General features: G+C 35.1%; 1 protein-coding gene across 1 annotated transcript; it reads left to right on the top strand.

Moving 5' to 3' along the window:
* The first annotated feature begins 18,472 nt into the window (after positions 1 to 18,472).
* LOC133818004 (uncharacterized) lies at positions 18,473 to 20,253 on the top strand. The gene is made up of 2 exons (XM_062250683.1): positions 18,473 to 19,210; positions 19,609 to 20,253. Exons 1-2 carry the CDS (start codon positions 18,473 to 18,475, stop codon positions 20,251 to 20,253), a joined length of 1,383 nt encoding a protein of 460 aa, XP_062106667.1.
* Positions 20,254 to 21,303: the final 1,050 nt, after the last annotated feature.

Below are 21,303 nucleotides of genomic sequence, written 5' to 3'. Positions count from 1 at the left end.
GATCGTGGAAAATCCAATGCTCAAAGTCGAGGTTGATTTCAGGAGAAGTGGTGTCATTGGTATCGTTGAGAAGGAACTCAAGGGGCTTTGTCTTCGAACAGGAGAGGTAACCATCAAGAATGTGTCCCTAGACTATCATCAAGACCATTGTCTTCCAAAGGGAGAAATTATTGTGGTCGAGCTTAAGGGCAATAGGCTAATGCAATCTGTTGCTAAACTGAGGAACTAGAACGGACGGCTGAGGGGAGGAAGAGCCAATGGGAGCAGAGCTAACATGGTTGGATTTTTGGTCCTTGCTAGAGGACGGAGTTGAGTCACCACAGTCACAAGTCGACATTAGGGCAGACACCCGAAACGTTCTGATACCAAGTTTAAAAAGTAATTATAGAAGAGAAGGGAAATAAAGAAATGGAATTTACTCTAATGCCCAGCTTAAATGTGATGAGAGGTATACCTCTATATTTATACTAACATAATATATAGAATGATCTCATTGAGCATTTTACACGTATACAAGGGAAGCTCCTCCCATTGATATCAAAATCATAACAGAATGCCAATGATTGGCAAATAGGGAGGCACTAAATCAGAGGTATAACAAGCTCATGACCACAATATAGTTGTCAAATACTAGCCTATTATTTCATTTTCTCAACACCTACAATATGACACAACTAGGTAAGTGATAATGCTTAGTAAGTACAACTTTAGAACTTGAAGGCAAATAGAATGATAGAGACTCCTAGGCATAGGTCTCCTGGGCATCAATATTATCACGGGTGTAAATGTGATTACACCAATTAACAGAGACTCCTAGATAATCTTGGGTGCTCGTGAGTAGCCAATAGGTCAACGGTCCCCAAACGTATGAAGACTCCTATATAATACTAGCCTACTCATATATTGGCCAATGGTCACAGTTTTGAACCAGCCATGATAATAATGATAGTAATAATATGGATTTCAACCATTCCATAATTGAGTATGAGGACACTAGGTCGACGTTCTCAATAAGACTTCTAGATAATACAGGCAACTCATCTCTGGCCAATCGTCTCAGTAGCAAAGCACAAATAATAATATAATTCACAATCAACAGATTTGTAGTGAACCAACTTTTTTTATTTTATTTTATTTCAATAGTTGATAATTATTATTTTATTGAAGGGTGTATGTTATGAATATTTAAATGTTTGTATTAGTTTTTATTTTATTTGATTGTTAAATTGAATATGTGATAATAATTGAATTTATTTCTTTCTTGTTATTGTGTGCATGTGTGTGAATGTGTGGTGTGTGCTTATTGATGTGTGTGTGAATGCATGGCAAGTAAAGTGTGCATGCATGAAGATGATTTTGAACCTAGACTATAACATTGAAATAGGGGGTTTCATTGTTTAGAAAATGTTATCAATAAATGGATAGAATTCTAGACAGCATGTGTTCATGTTGTAAAAATGAACCAAAGAGAAAAGGGGTAGAGAGAGTTTGGGGTGAGTGAGTGATCAGCAAGCAAGGATACGGTTTCCCTATTTAGCATAGTATTTTGTGTAGCGCCATACTAATCTAGGACTATTACATTGTGTGTTTAAAATAGTGCTTAACTTGATAAGAATATCATTTAGACTCAAAAGTGTAATTAAAATTAAACGATGCTTTAGGTACAAAAACTTTCGGTCAATCAAACAAAACTTTTCATTAAAGGGTTTGAATATACACACGGGATCCCAAAAGATTCTAAACAAAAGATAGTTATATTTAACAATACGAAAATAGCTGTGCCCAGCAGCAAAATTGAACCACTGCTCTAAGTTCCTCAAGATAACCGGATCATGATGGTCAAGCAAGTCGAATATGTACAAGTATCTCCCAAGCTCTTCAACTCATGACTGGTTACCCTTAGCTTGCCCTTACCTGCACGATAGAGCACACGTAAGTCGAGGCCCAACAAGAAAACCCCCATGAGGCATACTAATAATCCAATGATTCATGAACAATAAACATATGTTTCACAGATGATAAATGCATTCATTCCAATCATATACATCATAAACACATTTCATAATTACAAGTATATTTATCTCAATCATATGAATCATTTACACAGCCTAGGAAAAATTGCTTTGCCAAGCGAGTGGGGACCGCACACTCAAGTTAAGCTCGCTTAGTTTTCCTCGATATTGGTCAAAGTCGAGATTTAGTTAGAAACTCGTAGTAATAGTTATGGATTTTATAATTTAGCCTATAATTTAGAAATATTAATTTTAACATAAGGTTTGATTAATATAACTGGTCCTAAGAATATTATTTATTATAACCTAATGTTCAGATAGAATAATTAAGAACGTGACACTTGTCACATGTATGATTATCAAGGATTTAAGAATTTTGGATAAATAAATTAATAAAGGATAGATCTAGAAGGTCTAGAACCTCCCCTCATCTGTTAGGATCACGTTTTACTCAGTCAAAGTGGTTTAAAACAAATTCAAGTGTGTTGAAAGTGTTCAAAAACGTGTTTGAAATATCAGCGTAGTCCGGTATATCGCTGCTATAAGGGTTGGTATACTGCCTATGTTCATACAGAAAATATGTTGACTTCTCACGAACGAAACCACGGACCCTCGGGAATATGGTGTAGGCGATATTCGGCTCCAGTAAGCCATTTTTGACTTTTCGTAGAATTCTGAACTAGAAACAACCCTTAACAACTTCGACTCGTTCCTGAACATTTTTGACCTAGTACTGGGCATCTGTTGAACATATAATTCAAATTTATTCAATTTTTAATCATTTATTTATTCATTTTAAAAGTAGTTAGTTTCACTCCTTGAACTCTATAAATAGGACCCTTCACTCACCCTTTTAATTCATCATTCAAGCACAGTTTAGAGCTTCCAAAAGTTCGTTCTAGATAGAAACACTAGGGTTTTGGGGTTAAAGCTTTCAAATATTAAGCTTTTCTAAACACTTGGGAAGTAAGATTTTGTGTGATTTCAGTGTTTGAGGTATAGATCGAAGTTCTAAGCTATCTAAGGTACCGTTCATCTTCAGGTTTAGTCCATTTCCATTTTTCTTATCCTTTCCTTTTTCTTCAAATGCTAATCAGTTATAATGACTTTTGGTTAGGCGTTTGAGTTCTTGAAACTTAAGGTCTTCGGTAGGTTACTATTTTGATGGTTTAGATCTTATTTTCATCTTATTTTCTTTAGGAAACTTATGGTTTTTTATGTTTTGTTTTAGGAGTTTCAATTCCGCTCTTGTCTCTAATATTCTAGTTTTTGGTAAGGAAAATTAGGTAGTTTAGTTTATGATTTAGTTTATGTTTTGTCTGACCTAACATTTCAGGTACAATAAAGGGGTAAGTGTGTCTGGACCTAAGGTGTCCAATGATGTATGACGGACTTATGTTCGGTAGGCTTGGTTTCCAAAATTTTATGACGGACCTAAGTGATGTCCGGGGCTTAATTGCCACTCCCTGTATAAGCACTTATCTTTTTATTATATCTGACTTGTTATTATGATCTATGACCTATAGTTATGATTATGACTTATGACCTATGATTTATGACTATGATTATGACTTAGATTATGATTTATGATTATGACTTAGGCTATGATATGACCTATGGTTTTGTGATGTGATATGATTACAATAAATAAGTTTTTGTAATGACTTGTTGAAATTTATGATATGATTATATGACTAAGTCTTGTTTGTATTTTCCTTACTCGGCTTAGAAGCTCACCCCTTATGATGTTATTATTACAAGCAATTAAAGATAGAAAGGTTGGTGGCGAGTGAGAACTAGGAGCTTTGTGATGTACTTGTGGGGACCATATAGTCGAGGAAGATCAAGTGGGCCTATTTTTATTAAAGAATGTTTATTTTAAATTTTTATGTAGGTGTTGCTCATTTTTATGTTAAAGACAATTATTGTATTTTTGTAAAACCGCAGATCCATGTATTTATTTTCAATTTTTTATTCAATAAAAGAGTAACATTTATGATCATGAACCAATGTTGTGTTCTGGATAATTTATGAGAAATTAGGGTGTTACAACGCACGCTTGCCGACAGCCTGCATTACACGCGCTTCCAACTGGCCCCACGTTCAAACACGATGGTCGAATATAGGTCTATGTGCATATCACCCAATCAGCTCTATGTGCATATGCCAGTTTTCTTACCTCGAGGCCTGAGCGATTTTAATACGGGGACCTCATGTGTGATCATTTTCCCCTAGTCACAACACATAAAGGAGTTCTGTCAAGAACTAAAACAAAAAAGAGCTTCAAAACCAAGCCCTAGCCCTCAGGACCTCAAATTCCATTAGACCGGGTAGCATAATTCTTCCTCAGCCCTCTGATTTGTTTCCTCGAAACCCAAACTCAGAACATTCTAAAATCATATTTAGCCCTGAGGCCTCACAATAGGTCGAGAAGACTCCCCTTAAAACTAAGTATTTATAGTCGTAGAGGCCTACTGGCCAAGAGTTTTCCCTTGAAATTTTCCCCATTTTAAGTCGTGACGCTCCCTGTTAAGGGTCGCGGCGCCACGACAGTCCGAACCCACCTTCGAAGTAATTCAAGCGAGCCGCGAATCCTACCAAGCACCGCGATGCTACTGTGAGAAGCAAAGAAATTGTGATTTCAAAAATAGCAAACCGAACAAAATCACCCTACACACAAGGTTCTAACCAATTTCAAGCCTGATCTCGATCACGGTTCAGTAATACAACCCACCGACACTACAAATTAACACTAACATATGCCCAAGACCCATTGAAATCCCAATTCTCAATAATTTTCCCAAATTAAAATTAACTCAAAGAAAGGCGGCAAGCTAACCTAATTCCCTATGAAAATCCAAATCCTCCAGCTTGACGACGTCCCTGGCAGATATACCCTCAACAGATTCGGTCCTAAAAACCACATTTAATAGTCATAAACATGCAATACAGTCATATCATAATATAACTCATAAAATTCTCCTATAACATATAAACATTCAATAAAATCACAAATATCGTAGATAAATCCAATGATGTCCTCCCGACATAATAATCAAGGCACTAAGCCTTATTAGGAATTTTCAGACGTTACAACTATCCCCTCCTTATAAAAATTTTGTCCTCTAAGTTTTGTCCTCAGAGTCATGTTCTTTACCTTTTTATTGCTTTATAAACTCTCACTAAAGTGACAGTCTTATTCCTTAAGACTTTATCCTTTCTATCCATAATTCCTACTGGCATCTCTTCACGTAATAAGTCCCATTGTAATTCCAAGGTGATAGAGTAGTTTTTATAGTGTTTTAGAGAGTTGTTTTAGGGAATTTTGGAGCTTATTTAGTTTTGTTTGAGCAATATGACGCTTTTGTTGCCTATGTTTAATATTTTAGGATATATGGAAAATGGACAAATGGACCATGTTTAGCCTTGAGAAGATGCGATATGGTGAAAAAAGGAAATTTGAGATGAGTCACTGAGCTTAAGGGCTGTGACGCTTCGATTAGATAGAGACGCTGAAATTCTAGTAATAAGGGCTCCAACGCCTAGGCGAGCCACTTGTCGAGGCAGAGACAAGATACACTTCGATTCTTCGACACGGGCTGCATCACTTCATTATGGGATCGCGGCGCCTAAGGCGGTCTGAGTGCGAATTAGGGCATTTTAAGCTGGGGCAAAAGTGGAATTTCATATTAAAAATACAAATAACTATATAAGCAACATTATGACGATTTTTCAAAAAGCACCCTAAGGAGAGACTCAAGAAAAAATTCTAAGGACGAAAAGGATTGAAGATCAACTAGTTTCTATCATTCTTCTTCTTCTTCTTCATCATCATCATCTTCTTCGTCTTCTTCGTCTTCTTTATCTTCTTCGTCTTCTTCTTCTTCTTCTTCTTCTTCTTCTTCTTTCTCTTGTCTTCTTCTTCTTCTTCTTCTTTCTCTTGTAGTAATTTTTATATTTAGTTTGGTGGATTTGATTATGTTTATCATGAACTAATTTCTTATTGAGAGTGTTAATGGATTCTTCTTGAAACCTTATGATTATGTAATGCAGTTTTCATGAATTTCCTATCAATATTGTGAATTTTTTGACTTGTGTATAATGCTTGTGATTAATTGGCCACTTATTTTATGATTTATATGATTTTAACTTGAGATGTGAGAAGTGAATGATAAATATGCTATAGTCAAATAATCATAAATTTATATTGGATGAGTACTCGTATGATTTGTGTAGCTTAGGGATTACATGTTTAATTCCTACAATATGTTAATTTACCACAGAGATGTAGAAGATTTTATTATTGTAGAGAGTTATAAGTCCTCGTTAGAATATAATTTACAGTTGTAATATACTATCACGACACATATATGAATTCTTAAATTCACATTAGAGAGGCATATGTGGATAGTTGATGAAGTTAATAACTATATATTTTTATCCATTGAATTAATATATTTATTATTGAGTTCTGTATTGTTTTGATTAATTGTTTATTGTTTATAGTTTGGTGAATTCAATATTCATTATTCATCAAATCAAGTAGAAATAAATATTGATTCTTGGTAATTAGTTGTTAGCATTAATGCCCTAGAGGCATGTAAATATATTTTATTGGTTTTAAATAAAAGTACAATTTTATTATAGTTGAATGTTATAATTATTGTTTGAATTAATTATAATATAATATCCAAAAAATTCTCTATTCATTCATGAGAATATGATATTGCATTAGTACGAGAGAATTAAGACATATATAATGAATAAAATAGTCAGTAACATATTAAAGTAAGGAATCTTTAATGAATGGATATTAGTACGGTTTGCTAAGCATACAAGATGCAAGTAATCTAGATTCAGATTACTGATGTGTATAGACATCTTAGTAAAGGTGATGTATATAATAGAGATTATATATAACAGGACCGATGATAATTAATTATCTTTATGAACTTGTCTTTAACGTAAATATTTAATTCTTGTCATAATAGATGATCATTTGGAGATCAGTCTAAATCCTGAGTATTCATGAACTCCTATTTATGTTTATTGGATCTTTTGATTCACTCGTTAAGGTCTCTTAGAATAATGAGGCTAATGACTTTTGTTTTGGAGATTCAATATCATGAATGGCTGGGAACATGAATTACAATAATGGAATCGCTGCTTTCCTAACAGATCGAATACTGGTTCCCTTAATGGTTGATTTTGGAACTGAATATTTATTGAGCTCAAATCTATAATTAGATTATAGATTAATTATTCGCTAGTGAATTAATGGTACTTAAGGATTAAGTGGTAATTAGAAGGGTAAAACGGTAATTTTGACCAACCCTAATTAACGAACCAATAATGGGGGACAGAACTACATATATTGATTATATTAATGGACTACTAGAGAAAACTTTGTAAATATAATTCTATAAATACTTAGAGTGCAATTCAATATTTATAGTGGAGTAATCATAGAATTAATAAATAAGATTATTAGATTAAAGTTTCTAATTAACAATCTCGTTTATTGGAGCTTCGTACCATAGGTCCATGATCCCTAGATCACCTTTGTCCTACATCGTCAAGGGTAAGGATGTCAAAAGAAAGATTTGTAAAGAGAAATGACTAAATTGCAAATGAATTAATTTTCCAGGGAAAGGAAATATTTATTTTATAATTATGGGTAATTGATTAATTTTGAATTAATTAATTATTTAACTATATATTTTTTATTTTGAAAAACTATAGGTTAAAATTAATATTAATCTAGTTTGGATTAATATAAAAGAGAGAGAATAATAAATATCTTATTTATAATGTGATATTTATTTATTTAATTTAAAACTGATATTTTAAGATAAAGTTAATTTTGAATTAACTGATATTTATGTTGGGATAAATATATTGTCTAAAAAGTTGATTAAATAAACAAATGAGAAAATTTGGGAACTGTTCAATACAGTGTGTGACGCCTAGCATCAGGGAATTTTATCCCTGGTATTTGAATTTTGAATTTCAAATAAGTTTGTTTTATCAATTATTTAATTATTCTTTTTAAATATGATTTAAATAAATAATTAAATGAAAATATCTAATAAATTTTTATTTGAATTATATTTTAATTAAATAAATATTATTTAAGTATATTAAATATCTTTATAAGTCTGATAGTACATAACTTTGAGGATAATGACTTATTATTATTTTGAATAATAAAAATACAGACTCTCACTCCTTCTAAAGCGATAGTTTTTTCTAAATCCTGAAAAATATTCCAAACCTTCTCTCTTTCAAAAACTCTCTTGATCTCATGTGTTGAGTAAATCTAGGGAGTCACATGAATTAACCTTTTGAATCCTACATGCCCACACACGTCCTTGTGTGTTTGAGGATTGGTCTGGATGATTAGAGTGTGAGATCTTAGAACACTGGATAGGAAGATCGTTGATTTATACAAAAAGGCTCAAGGACACTTAATAGGCTACAAGAGGTAATCCTTGATCTATTTGAATGTGATTTAATATTTATATATGTGTGTGATCCTGACTGGTATTAATATTTATTAAAATGGGTCCATATATTCCACTGTGTACCTTTGATTGATTATTTAATACCAACATTAGTAACAGTCCTCGTGGGAATGATACTATACTTATTATTTTATTACTTGTTTGTGATTGTGTACAGTAGTAGTAGTAGTAGTAGTGGTAGTGGTAGTTGTAGTGGTAGTGGTAGTGGTAGTGGTAGTGGTAGTGGTAGTAGTGGTAGTGGTAGTAGTAGTAGTAATAGTGGTAGTGGTAGTGGTAGTGGTAGTGGTAGTGGTACTGGTAGTGGTATTGGTGGTGGTGGTGGTAGTGGTAGTGGTAGTGGTAGTGGTAGTGCTAGTGCTAGTAGTAGTGGTGGTAGTAGTAGTGGTAGTGGTAGTGGTAGTGGTAGTGGTATTGGTAGTGGTAGTGGTAGTGGTAGTGGTAGTAGTGGTAGTAGTAGTAGTGGTAGTAGTAGTAGTGGTAGTGGTAGTGGTAGTGGTGGTAGTGGTAGTAGTTTTAGTTGTTATTGGTTCTAGTATGGATTTAGTTGGAAACTCTTAGAAACAGTTATAGAATTTATAAGTTTAACTTATAGTTTGGAAATTTTAATTATAACATAAGGTTTGATTAATATAGTTGGTCTTAGAAATATTATTTATTATAACCTAAGGTTTAGATAGAATAATTAAGAGTGTGACACTTGTCACAAGCATGTTTATTGATGATTTAAGGATTTTATATGAATTAATTAATAATGGATGAATCTACAAGCTTTCGAACCTTCATGCAGCAGTTAGGATCACGTTTTACTTAGTCAAAGTTCTTTTAACAAACTTCAAATATGCTGAAAGTGTGCAAAAACGTGTTTAAAATATCATCGTATGCCGATATATCACAGTTATAGGGCCAATACATCGCCTACAGAAGATACGGAAAACACGTTGACTTCGTACGAACGAAACCACGGAGGGTCGGGGCATAGGTATAGGCGATATATCACCTAGGGTAGGGCGATATATCAGCCCTTGGGTTGATTTTTTTAAACTTCGTGGAAACTGAGTTAGAAACATCCCTCAACCACTTGGACTTGCTCTTGAACGTTTTTGACCGAGTTCTGGGCATCTCTTGAAACGAAAATTCAAATTTATTCAATTATTATTCATTTATTTATTCATTTCAAAAGGGGTTAGTTTCACTCATTGAACTCTATAAAGAGGACCTAGTACTCAGCCATTTCATTCATTATTCAAGCATTCTTCAGAGGCTCCAAGCTGCTAAGTTTATTCTAGAGAGAAAACACTAGGGTTTGGGATTTAAAAGCTTTTCAATCTAAACTTTATAAACACTTGGGAAGTAATATAGGCTGGTATTTTGGTATTGAGGTGTAGATCGACATTCTTGTCTATCAAGGTATTCTTATCCTCAGATTTCATTCATCATATATCTTTTATTTTCTTTCAGATACTAACTCATTTATGGCTTTTGGTTAGGTGTTTAAGTTTCTTGAAACTTAAGGTTTTTCGGTAAGTTTCTATCTTGATGGTTTAGATCTCTTTTTCAACTCCATTTCTTTAGAAACTCATGATTATTATTGTTGATTTTAGGTGTTTTCCAATCCCATTCTTGTCTCCAATATCCTAGTTTTTGGTAAGGAAAATATGTTAGATTATATGTGTTATGATATGTTTATGTGATATGTTATGTTATGTTGATATGTTATATATGTATATGAATATGTTTTACGTTATAGTCGCTCGGGGCTTATAGTTGCTTAGATAGCAAACCCCAAAATTTTTATCATTATTGTGTGTAGAGTTATGATTTATCCTACCTCGATTAGTAGACTGAGGACCTAGAAGGGTTATCATATACTACTTTGTGATCTAACCTACCTCGATTAGTAAACTGAGGACCTAGAAGGGTTATCATATACTACTTTGTGATCTAACCTACCTCGAGTAGTAAACTGAGGACCTAGATGGTTTTATCACATGCTACGGTAATGAGTTCATGACCATTAATATTATAGTCCTATATGATATACGCTTTTACGTCATATGTTTTATAGTATATATTTATGATATAGTCTTATGATTTATGATATATGTTTTCAGTAGATTTTCCTTGCTGGGAATTAGGCTCATTCCTTTTATTTTAGATGGTGTAGGAAAATAAGCTTGGAAGGCGGTACGAATTCGTGGCAGCTTGGCATGTGTATTGGGGATGGACTGATTGAATGCACTACTGGAGGATCGACGGTGAAGTTATTTTAAGTCTTTAAATTTATGTATTTATTTTCCGCATAAAGTTTTGGACAATTAATTAAAGATTATGTTTTTCTTTAAACAATGGGATCCCATACCATATTTTGTATTCCGTACCGTATTTTGGATTTTTAATAAAGTTTTAATATTTTATGTATGTATGTAATCCAAAATAGTAGCTATGTCTTAGTAGTTTTTAATGGTCCGAGGTCTTAGAATTAGTCGGGTCATTACACAAGAGCACTCCTTCCTCATTGAAGAAAGGGAGAAGCCCAAGAGACACTAAGTAAGAGTAAGTTTCGAACCCCACTCTATTTTTCTCTTCTTTTCCTCTTCAAACCCGAAATCCTAAGGGGTTTTGCTATGCATGCATGTGATTCTAATGGACAAGCATGACATGGATATTGTATTCTAGGGTTCAAGAGAGGTGGTTCTAGGAGGATCTCAAAGTTTGAACCTTTTTGGTGATCTAATGAAAACAAAGGTAAGGGTTCTAGAGTTTTTATGTTTTTCCACTCATCCCCATCTTCTACCCTAAAATTCCTTTAAAAATATGCATGTGGAACTATTGAGGCTCAATTTTGAGTGTATAGAACAAAAGGAGGAACTTTGAAAAGCTAAGGGAACCATCAAAGGTAGATTCTTGGTTGGTTTTGAGTTGTTTTTGGTTATTGATGTTAGATCTGGTAGTATAGGTTGTTTTGATGGTTTTTGAAGTTTATTTTATGCTTGAGGGTTAGATTCGTTGATTTTTTGATTTCACGCATGCATGTGGCTAGGGTTTTCCTAGAATGTGTAGAAATGCATACTTCCAAGTTTTCGTGGTCTGGCTTCCAATGGGTTAGATCGTACTCTACTACCTCTATTTGTGGAAATAATTTTTTATTTTTGCATAGGTCTAGACGAGTACTTGAGTTTAGGCTTTTGAAAATTGAAAAAAAGGTGTTTTCAAACCGAAGTTATGAACTTTTTGGCATCTTGATGCAATTTGGAAAATTTCTGGGCAGCATGCATTGCCCAGATTGTTTTGAATATTGAACACATTCTACTAAACTAAAAGACATGAAATTTGGTAAACTGTTAGCTTAAATATGTATAAGGATCACACAAAAATTTAGATGAAAATGCAAAATTAAGTGTAATGGTTTTTCAAAGTTTGCCCTAATAATCTGAAGACGAAATTTCTTGGCAGCATACACTGCCCAGATTGTCTTAATTTTTTAATGTGTTCCCCTATCCTAAAAATTATGAAATTCTGAGAGAAACTAAATTAGATATGATTAAATATCCTGCTAAATTTTAGAGAAATTTGGGCTACAATGTAAGAGAAATAATTTTTCTAAGAACCCTAAAAATCTGAGAAAAAAACTCCTGGGCCGCGGGCACTGCCCAGATTTCTTTAAATATTTTAATGGGTTTTGTCTTCCCAAATATTTTGAAACTTGGTGAGAAAATTGTTAAGATAGGTTTTAAGGTCCTGGTAAAATTTTATATTAAAATATTTCTCGATTTAAGAGTAGTAATTTTTCTAAGTTACCAAAAAACGGGGAAAAATAAAAATTTCAAACCTTAACAAAAAATCAAGTTTTGGGAGTTTAGTTCTTTTAACCTAAAATGAAATTTGTGTAGTGTCTCAGAATTTTACTTAGCTAGATAGCAGTGGTAGTAGCTTGTAGTATGTTAGTTTCCGTGGATTTTGGTTCAAGCCGAGACTTAGTGTAATGACCCAACTACTCTAGACTTTTGGACCTTTAACGAAAACTATACATACTAATCCTTAATAAAACTTACAAGTGAAAATACTATAACTTTATTAAGAAACTTGTAAAATAAGAGTTAAACTTACATAAAATTTTGGTTAGGATATGGGATCCCATTGTTTTAAAAACAAAACATATCTTAATTGAAATGAAAAGAGATTACATAAATAGTGCGGAAAAATACATGTAAAAACCATAAGACAAAACTACATCATCGAATCGTAACGCTCGGCTCTTGAATCCATTCGACCTCAATACACATTCTCCAAGCTTCCAAGAACCTTTCCGCCACTAAGACTACTTTCCTGCACATATAAACAAAAAGGAATGAGCCTAATGCCCAGCAAGGAAAATCTAAAACATAGTTCATATACATAAATTTCATAAGAAACATAAAAACATAACATAACACTTATATCATACACATACTATAATGGCCATTATTACTTGGGGTCCCATAGACTAAACAAGTCATATGCCCATTAGATTAGTGGGGTCCTACTAGCTAAGCAAGTCATATGCCCATAATCTATTTGGGGCTTGTTAGTCAAATGGGTCATATGCCCAAGCCTACATACATACATAACATAACATATTTCATAACATAAAAACATAAGATAACATATAAAAGCATATAACATATAGATTCTATCCTATTTTTCTTACCAAAAATACCGGGATAAGAGGACAGAGTTGGGACTTTGGAACACTCCTAAGAACCATTTGAAAAAGAGTGAGTATAGTGAAGAAGAGAAATGAAAGGAATGGAAGGACTAAACCATTGAGAAAATACTTACCAAATACTTATGTGCAAGTTCTTAGATTTCCTAACCAAAATAAGAATAAGGTGAGAAGGCTGGTAGAAGATTATGAGAACTTAAAGAAAATAATACCAATGAACTAGAGTGTGGAAATACCTTGAAGACTTGTAAGACCAATCTAAACCTTGAACTGAAATACTATAAAACCTTACTTCCCCAAGTGTTTGATAAGCTTATGATTTCCCCACCCAAGTGTTTACACTCTCACACTCACCTAGCAACTTGCAACCTCTGAACTTAGAGTAAAAGATGAATAATGGCTGGGTACTAGGTCCTATTTATAGAGTTTAGGAATGAAAGGATCTTAATTTAACTTGAATAAAAATAATGGCTTTTTAGGTGAAAATAATTTGAATTATAGTTCAGCAGAGGCTGAAGACTCGTTCAGAAAGGTGCTGGACTTATGAAGAGGTTGAAGGTTTGAATGGGAAACGATTTTGAAAACATTCAATATATCCTGAAGGAGGCAATATATCACCTGGACCATTATGCTCGAGGCAAACGTGCATCGTTTCGTGTTTTCCGTATCTACGTGCTGCAATATATCGCCCCTATAGCTGCGATATATCGACATACGCTGATTATTTAAACACGAAATTACACATTTTTAGCTTAATTTGAATTGAGTAAACAGCCTTGACTAAGCCCTTAAACTTTTTTAAAGCTGCTGACTGGCCTTAGAGTATTCAAATTTTACCCTTAATTAATTCAATCCTCAAAATACTTAATCATTAATAACCCATACATAACATGTGCTAAAATCCCATTGGTTCTTATATAAACCTTATAGTATAATAAATATTATCCTCAATATCAGTCATATTAATCAAACCTTAGGTTAAAATTAATATTCTTAAACTATAGATTAAACTTAGAAAATCTACAAGTACTACTATGAGTGTCCAAATAAATCCCGGTCTGAACCAAAAATCCACAGTCATAAAGATAATACTATAATTACTATAGTACTACTATCTAACTAGCTAAGTAAAGTTCATGGACTCTACACTTAGTTGGAAACTCATAGCAACAATTATGTATTTTTTAAGTTTAACCTATAGTTTAGAAATATTTATTATAACATAAGGTTTGATTAATATTGCTGGTCCTAGAAATATTGATTATTATAACCTAAGGTTTAGATAGAATTAATAAGAGCGTGACACTTGTCACAAGCATGTTTATTAAGGAGTTAAGTATTTTTGATGAATAGTTTAATTAAAAGAAATATCTAGAAGCTCTAGAACCTTCCAGCAGTAGTTAGGATAACATTTTTACTCAGTCAAAGCTATTTAATCAATTCATAATATGCTGAAAAAGTGCAAATACATGTTTGATATATCAACGTATGTCGATATATCGCCTACGGGAGATACGGAAAACACGTCGACTTCGTACGAACGAAAGCACGAAGGCTCGGGGCATAGGTAGGGGCGATATATCGCCTAGGGATGGTGATATATCGGCTCCAGGAGCCATTTTTGAAATATTTGTAGAACCGAGCTAGAAACAACCCTTAACCACTTGGACTTGCTCTTGAACGGTTTTGACCGAGTTCTAGGCATTTGTTGAACAAAAATTAAAATCTTTTTCATTTTATATTCATTTATTTATTCAAATTAAAATGGGTTAGTTTCACTCCTTGAACTCTATAAATAGGACCTAGTACTCAACCATTTCCTTCATTCTTCAAGCATTCTTCAGAGCCTCCAAGCTACTAAGATTATTATAGAGAGAAGCACTTGGGTTTTGGGATAAAAGCTTTTCCAATCTAAGCTTTTCTAAACACTTGGGAAGTAAGATAGATTGTTATTTCAGTATCTAGGTGTAGATCAAAGTCAAAGTTCATTCAAGGTATTCTTACCCTTAAGTTCAGTTCTTCATAGTTCTTTAGTTTTTTTTTTTTTTTTTTTTCAGATCCTTACTCTTGTTTATGATTCTTAGTTAGGTGTTTAAGTTCTTTGAAACTTAAGGTTTTCGCTAAGTTTCCACTTTGATGGTTTACTGCTCTTTTTCATTTCCTTTTTCTTTAGAAACTCATGGGTTACTGTTGATTTTAGGAGTGTTTTAAATCTTGTTCTTGTCTCCATATCCCGATTTTTGGTAATGAAAATAGTTTAGATTATATGTGTTTATATATTTATGTTATGATATGATATGTGATATGATATATGTTGTAGTCCTTGGGCACACAACTTGCTTAGATAGCAAGCCCCAAGATTTTTTATCATTTTTGTGGTTTAGAGTTATGATTTACCCTACCTCGATTAGTAGACAGAGGACCTAGATGGGTTATCATATACTATAGTCGTGATCTAACTTACCTTGATTAGTAGACAGAGGACCTAGATGGTTTTATCACATACCACGTTGATGAGTTAATGGCCATTAATATTTTAGTCCTATATTATATACGCTTTTACGTCATATGTTTATAGTATAAGTTTTTATGATATAGTAATATGATTTATGATATATGTTGTTAGTAGATTTTCCTTGCTGGGCATTAGGCTCATTCCTTTTTATTTTAGATGGTGCACGAAAATGAACTTGGAAGGCGGGATGGATTCGTGGCAGCTTGGAATGTGTATTAGGGATGGATGGATTGAATGGATTGTTGGAAGATCGAGGATGACATTGTTTTTAAGTCTTTTGATTTATGTTTTTATGTATTTTCGCACTTAGTTTTTTTTTTTTACAATTTATTAAAGTTATGTTTTTATGTTTTATGTACTAAACAATGGGTACCCATACCGTATTTTGTATTTCGTACAATCTTTTGGGTTTTAAATTAAGTTATGTTATTTCTTATGTATGTATCCCAAACTAGTAGTTATGTATAGTAGTTTTTAATGGTCTGAGGTCTAGAATTAGTCGGGGTATTACAATTTTGTAATGAGCTTTCGCCTAGTTCTCGTCATTAGGACGCATAATACATGAACGAGATTTTAAAGAGTTGTGGTTAGAGAACCTAACATTGAATATGAGCTTAAAAGCGAGATTTTTATCATGTTAAAATGAATAGTGAAAAAGTTTGGTTCAGAATTGGAAATGAAGTTGTTTTCAAAAAATAGCTAAAGTTTTGGATATCTAACAAATCCTGAATTGAATTGATTTTCACTTAAGGCGACTAAGTGCTCTCTGGCTTCTCCATGGCGAGACGCAAGAAAAGTAACCCAAAGCTCGTTATTCAATCGACGGTGGTTGTAACTGCAGAGGTCTGTGCGGCTGGAGGTCAGCAATCTGATGTCGAGGAAGCTATTCCGGAGGAGATAGAGGAAGTTTTCACTGACTCGATGTTTGAGTTTCCTGAATCTGGTTTTCATGATCCTTTTAATGTTGAAGGAACACTTGGAGGCAGTAGAACGGTAGGCTATGCCGATGAGGAATTGACTGATAATGCAGGTAATTTTCAAAGTCAAGCTAGGGATAAATGGTCTCAGTTTAGAGCATTGCTTCCTAATCAAGATGGGGCAAGACTTAAGTTTGAGGAGCCAATGATTCAAGAGGGTCAAAGAATTGCTCAGGTTGATGTGGATGAGGTCCAATCTGAAAGTTCATTCTGGAATGCTGCGGTGGTTTGTCAGGTTCTTGGGGCCAATCTTCCGTTTGTTGTTTTCGAAGGGTTTATCAAAAGAATTTGGGGCAAGCTTGGCATTGAGAGAATTGCTAGATTGAATAATGGGTTCACATTAGTTAATTTTCGAGATGAAGTCACTAGAAATATGGTTTTAGAAGCTGGAGTGCTACATTTTGACAGGAAACCAGTCATAGTGAAGCCTTGGACTACTGATTTGGATACTTTGAAGGCAGTGAAATCAGTTCCTGTTTGGGTTAGATTGCCAGGTCTTGGGCTACAATATTGCAGCACTAAGTGCTTGAGTGCGATTATGAGTACGATTGGGGTGCCGATCTTAGTTAATAAAGTAACAAAAGACAGATCTATGATGCAATTTGTTAGAGTTTTGGTGGAAATTGAACTTTCGAAGGACCTCCCTAAATCGGTTCAATTTCTTAATGAGAAAGGGCAGCTAATAGAGCAACTTCTTGAGTTTGAGTGGCTTCCCACCCAATGTAGGGGCTGTAAAGTTTATGGTCACACTGAAAGAATGTGTAACAAGAAGCCAGTGGAGGTCTGGAGGGAAAAAACCAGAGTTATGAAGGAGGAGGAGAGTCAAATCCCTATGAATCTGTCGAAAGTTGCAGAGACCACTGAGATAGTGCCTACTGCTACTAGGCCTGCTGGTGTAGGATCTGGTAATGAGGTTTCTGAGGCACCTTCTGGGAGTCAATTGGAAGTGGACAAGACTATGGATAACTCAAAATCTGTCCCTGATCTGCCTGTTGTAAACCAGGCTCGGACACCAGTTGAGGGAGGCCGTTCGGACTGGGTTACCCCAAAACGAATTGGTGGGAATAAGAGGGCCATCAATAAGATCAAGAACACTTTGAAGAATTCCTATAGTGCTTTGCAAGATAAGGTAGTGGAGGTAGCAAATTTGGGATTAAAATCAACAAGTTTGTTACATGGAGAATCACAACATTCTTAGTTGGAATGTTAGAGGTATCAATAAGGGGGAGAAGCAGAAATTTCTGAGCTCCTTTTGTTTTGTTAATAAAATTGGTTTAGGTGCCTTATTGGAGACCAAACTTCGGGGTGATAAGATTAAGAAGATGATGCAGTCTTTTTTTAGTGGTTGGGAATTTTCTTCTGGTTCAGCTTCTGAAGGCAGATTACTGCTTATTTGGCAGCCTAATTTGGTGTCTGTTGATGTTTTGAAAGAAACAGACCAATTACTTCATGTTTTTGTCAGGAGCTTGAAAGCTAATAAATCATTTTGTGTGACATTTGTTTATGGTAGGAATTCTATTGAGGAAAGAGTGGCCCTTTGGAAAGATTTGTCTAATCTTAGTTTTCCAGTTGCTGCCTGGCTCATAGTTGGAGACTTTAATGTTGCTTTTTAGAGCGAGGACAGAGTGGGTGGTCGTGCGATATCTTCCCTTGAGTTGGCTGATGCTCAAAATTGGAGGGCTTTGGGGTTAGTTGACGAGTTGCGTGCTAGAGGGTCTCATTTTACTTGGACAAATAAACAGATGAATGAAGGCAGAATTTTCTCAAGATTGGATAGAGTTTTCAAGAATGAAGATTGGTTGGACATTTTCCCTCATTCTGAGGCTGTCTTCAACTGGGAGCTTCACTCTGACCACTGCTACTGTATTATTAAACCAGATATTGCTGTTAACTGTGGTGTTAAGCTCTTTAGGTTCTTTAATATGTGGACTAAACATGATCAATTTAAATCCACTGTTATGCAGAGCTGGTGTAGGCCTATGCGAGGGACTGGTCTAGTTCGCCTTTGTAATAAGCTGCGTAGACTTCAGCTGGTGCTTCGGCGGTTCAACAGGCATATAATGGGTGATGTTGCCCAGAATTTTTTTGAGGCTAAAGAGAATTATCAAGCTGCCCAGGTCTCTCTGCAGGGTGATCCGCATTCGCTAAGACTTCAAAAAATCGAAGCTGATGCTGGTGAATCTCTAGCTTGTCATGCTAAAATTTATGAGAGTTTCTTGAGGCAGAAAAGTAAACTGGACTGGTTGCGGTTTGGGGACGACAACACAGCGTATTTTCACGCTTGCTTAAAGCAAAGGAGAGCCTCTAATTGTATCACTTCTGTAGTTAATGAATCCGGTCAGAGTATTGAGAATTTTGATGTTGTAGTTGATCATTTTGTGAATCATTTCAAGAAAATTATGGGAAGCAAGAGCATGGCCTCTAGCACTATTCAGAAGTCCTGTTTTGAGCTTGGTCACCAGCTGACCTTGGATCAGCAAGTTATCTTAGTTAAGCCTTTTTCTACTAAGGAAGTTAAAGAAGCTTTTTTCGGCATTAACTCGATTAAAAGTCCGGGCCGGATGGGTTTGGCTCGGGCTTTTTTAAAGCCCTTTGGAGCGAGTTAGAGGCTGAACTCTCAGCAGCTATTCTGGACTTCTTTGAGTATGGTGTGTTGCCTGAGGAAATCAACAAAGCTATTATTTCCTTAGTCCCTAAAATTGAGACTCCGTCCCGCGCAGCGGATTATCATCCTATTTCTTGCTGTAATTCTATTTACAAGTGCATTTCTAAGATGCTTTGTAGTAGATTGGCTTTGGTGCTTCCTAGTCTTATTAACCAAAACCAAGGAGCCTTTGTTAAAAACAGATAATTGGCTCATAATATCCTTATTCTTCAGGATATTATAAAAGGCTATAAGAGGAAAAACATTTCCCCTAAGTGTGTTTTGAAGATTGATTTGAGCAAAGCCTATGATATGTTAGATTGGAACTTCTTAGAGGATATTCTCAATGAGTTTCGGTTTCTGGCTAAATTCATCAAATGGGTCATGGCTTGCTTGAAAGATCCAACCTATCTTCTCCTTATGAATGGAAAGGTTCAAGGGGAATTTAGAGGTCGGAAGGGGCTTAGACAAGGGGACCTTATCTCTCCGTTATTATTTGTCTTAGCCATGGAGTACTGTACTCGCTTATTTCAGCAAGCATCAATGAACAAGGGGTACCGGTTTCATCCTAAGTGCAAACATCTCAAGATCGTTAATCTTTGCTTCGCAGATGACTTGGTTATTTTTTGCAAGGGAGTTCACAATTCAGTTCAGATTATTAAGGAAAGTTTCAGTGATTTCTGTTGTGCTTCTGGTTTGATTGCTAACAAGGATAAATCCCAGGTTTACTTTGGTGGTGTGGCTGAAGATGAGGCTCAAAATTTGCTTGAGGGGCTCCAATTCACTGAAGGTCATTTTCCCCTAAAATACTTGGGAGTGCCTCTTCGAACAACAAGATGGAAGGCTGGTGACTGTTCTCTTATTATCAAAAAGATTTAGTCAAAATTACATACTTGGGCGAGTCGGCACCTTTCTTTTGCGGGGAGGGCGCAACTGATCAATTCAGTGCTTCTGAGTATAAGAACTTTTTGGATGAGCATTTTTATCCTTCCTAAGAGTGTAACCAAGGAGGTTGATCGGTTATGTAGGAACTTCCTTTGGGGAGTTAAGGATGGTAATTTTCAGCGGAGTAAATTGCATTTTACTGCCTGGGATCAGGTTTGTTTGCCTAAGTGTATGGGTGGTCTTGGCTTCAAGGATAGTAATACTTGGAACTTAGTGCTTCTGGCCAAATATGTTTGGGCAGTTTCTTCTAAGCATGATATTTTGTGGGTCAAGTGGGTGGATTCTATCTACTTAAAGGGGCAGAATTTCTGGCATTATAGAGTCCCTCAAGATGTGAGCTGGTATTGGAAGAGATTATTAAAACTTAGAGATATTTTCCCTGATTGCAGACTTGATGAGGCAGTCCATCTCGGCAAGCTTAGCCTGAAATTTCTGTACCACAGGCTCATCAACAAAGACAGAGTTGTCTATGCGAATGTGGTGTGGAACTCCTTGACGGTGCCTAAGCACAGGTTCATTTTATGGCAGGCTACGCTGGGCCATCTGTTGACTCGAGACAATCTCAGTCGTTGTCACTTGGAGCTTTCTTCTGTGCTTTGCTCGGTCTGTGAAGTGGAGCAAGAGTCTCACGCTCATCTATTTTTTTAGTGTCATTTTTCTTGGCAGCTCCGAGCCCTTGTGGAGAAGTAGTTGGGATGGGGTTTGTGGCCGCTTCAATTGGATGGGTGGCGTGCTTGGATGGCTGGTAAGCCGAAGGGCCTGAAGCATTCTGTTTTGGCTGCTGCTTTGGCAGCTTCATTGTACTTAATTTGGAAAAACAGAAATAATTGCATCTTTAAACTTAGCTCCTTTTCTGTGGACTTTGTCGTTAAGTTGATCAAATACTGGGTTAGGGGTAGACTTCTTTATCATTCTAAGAGGCTTATTAGGACAAAGGATCTAGCCTTCTTTAATAGAGTGATTCAGATGTAAGGCTTGTTGTTT

This window comes from Humulus lupulus, chromosome 1 (genome assembly GCF_963169125.1).
Source record: "Humulus lupulus chromosome 1, drHumLupu1.1, whole genome shotgun sequence".
NCBI classification, from domain to species: domain Eukaryota; kingdom Viridiplantae; phylum Streptophyta; class Magnoliopsida; order Rosales; family Cannabaceae; genus Humulus; species Humulus lupulus.
This window is presented reverse-complemented; position numbering and strand designations above follow the sequence as displayed.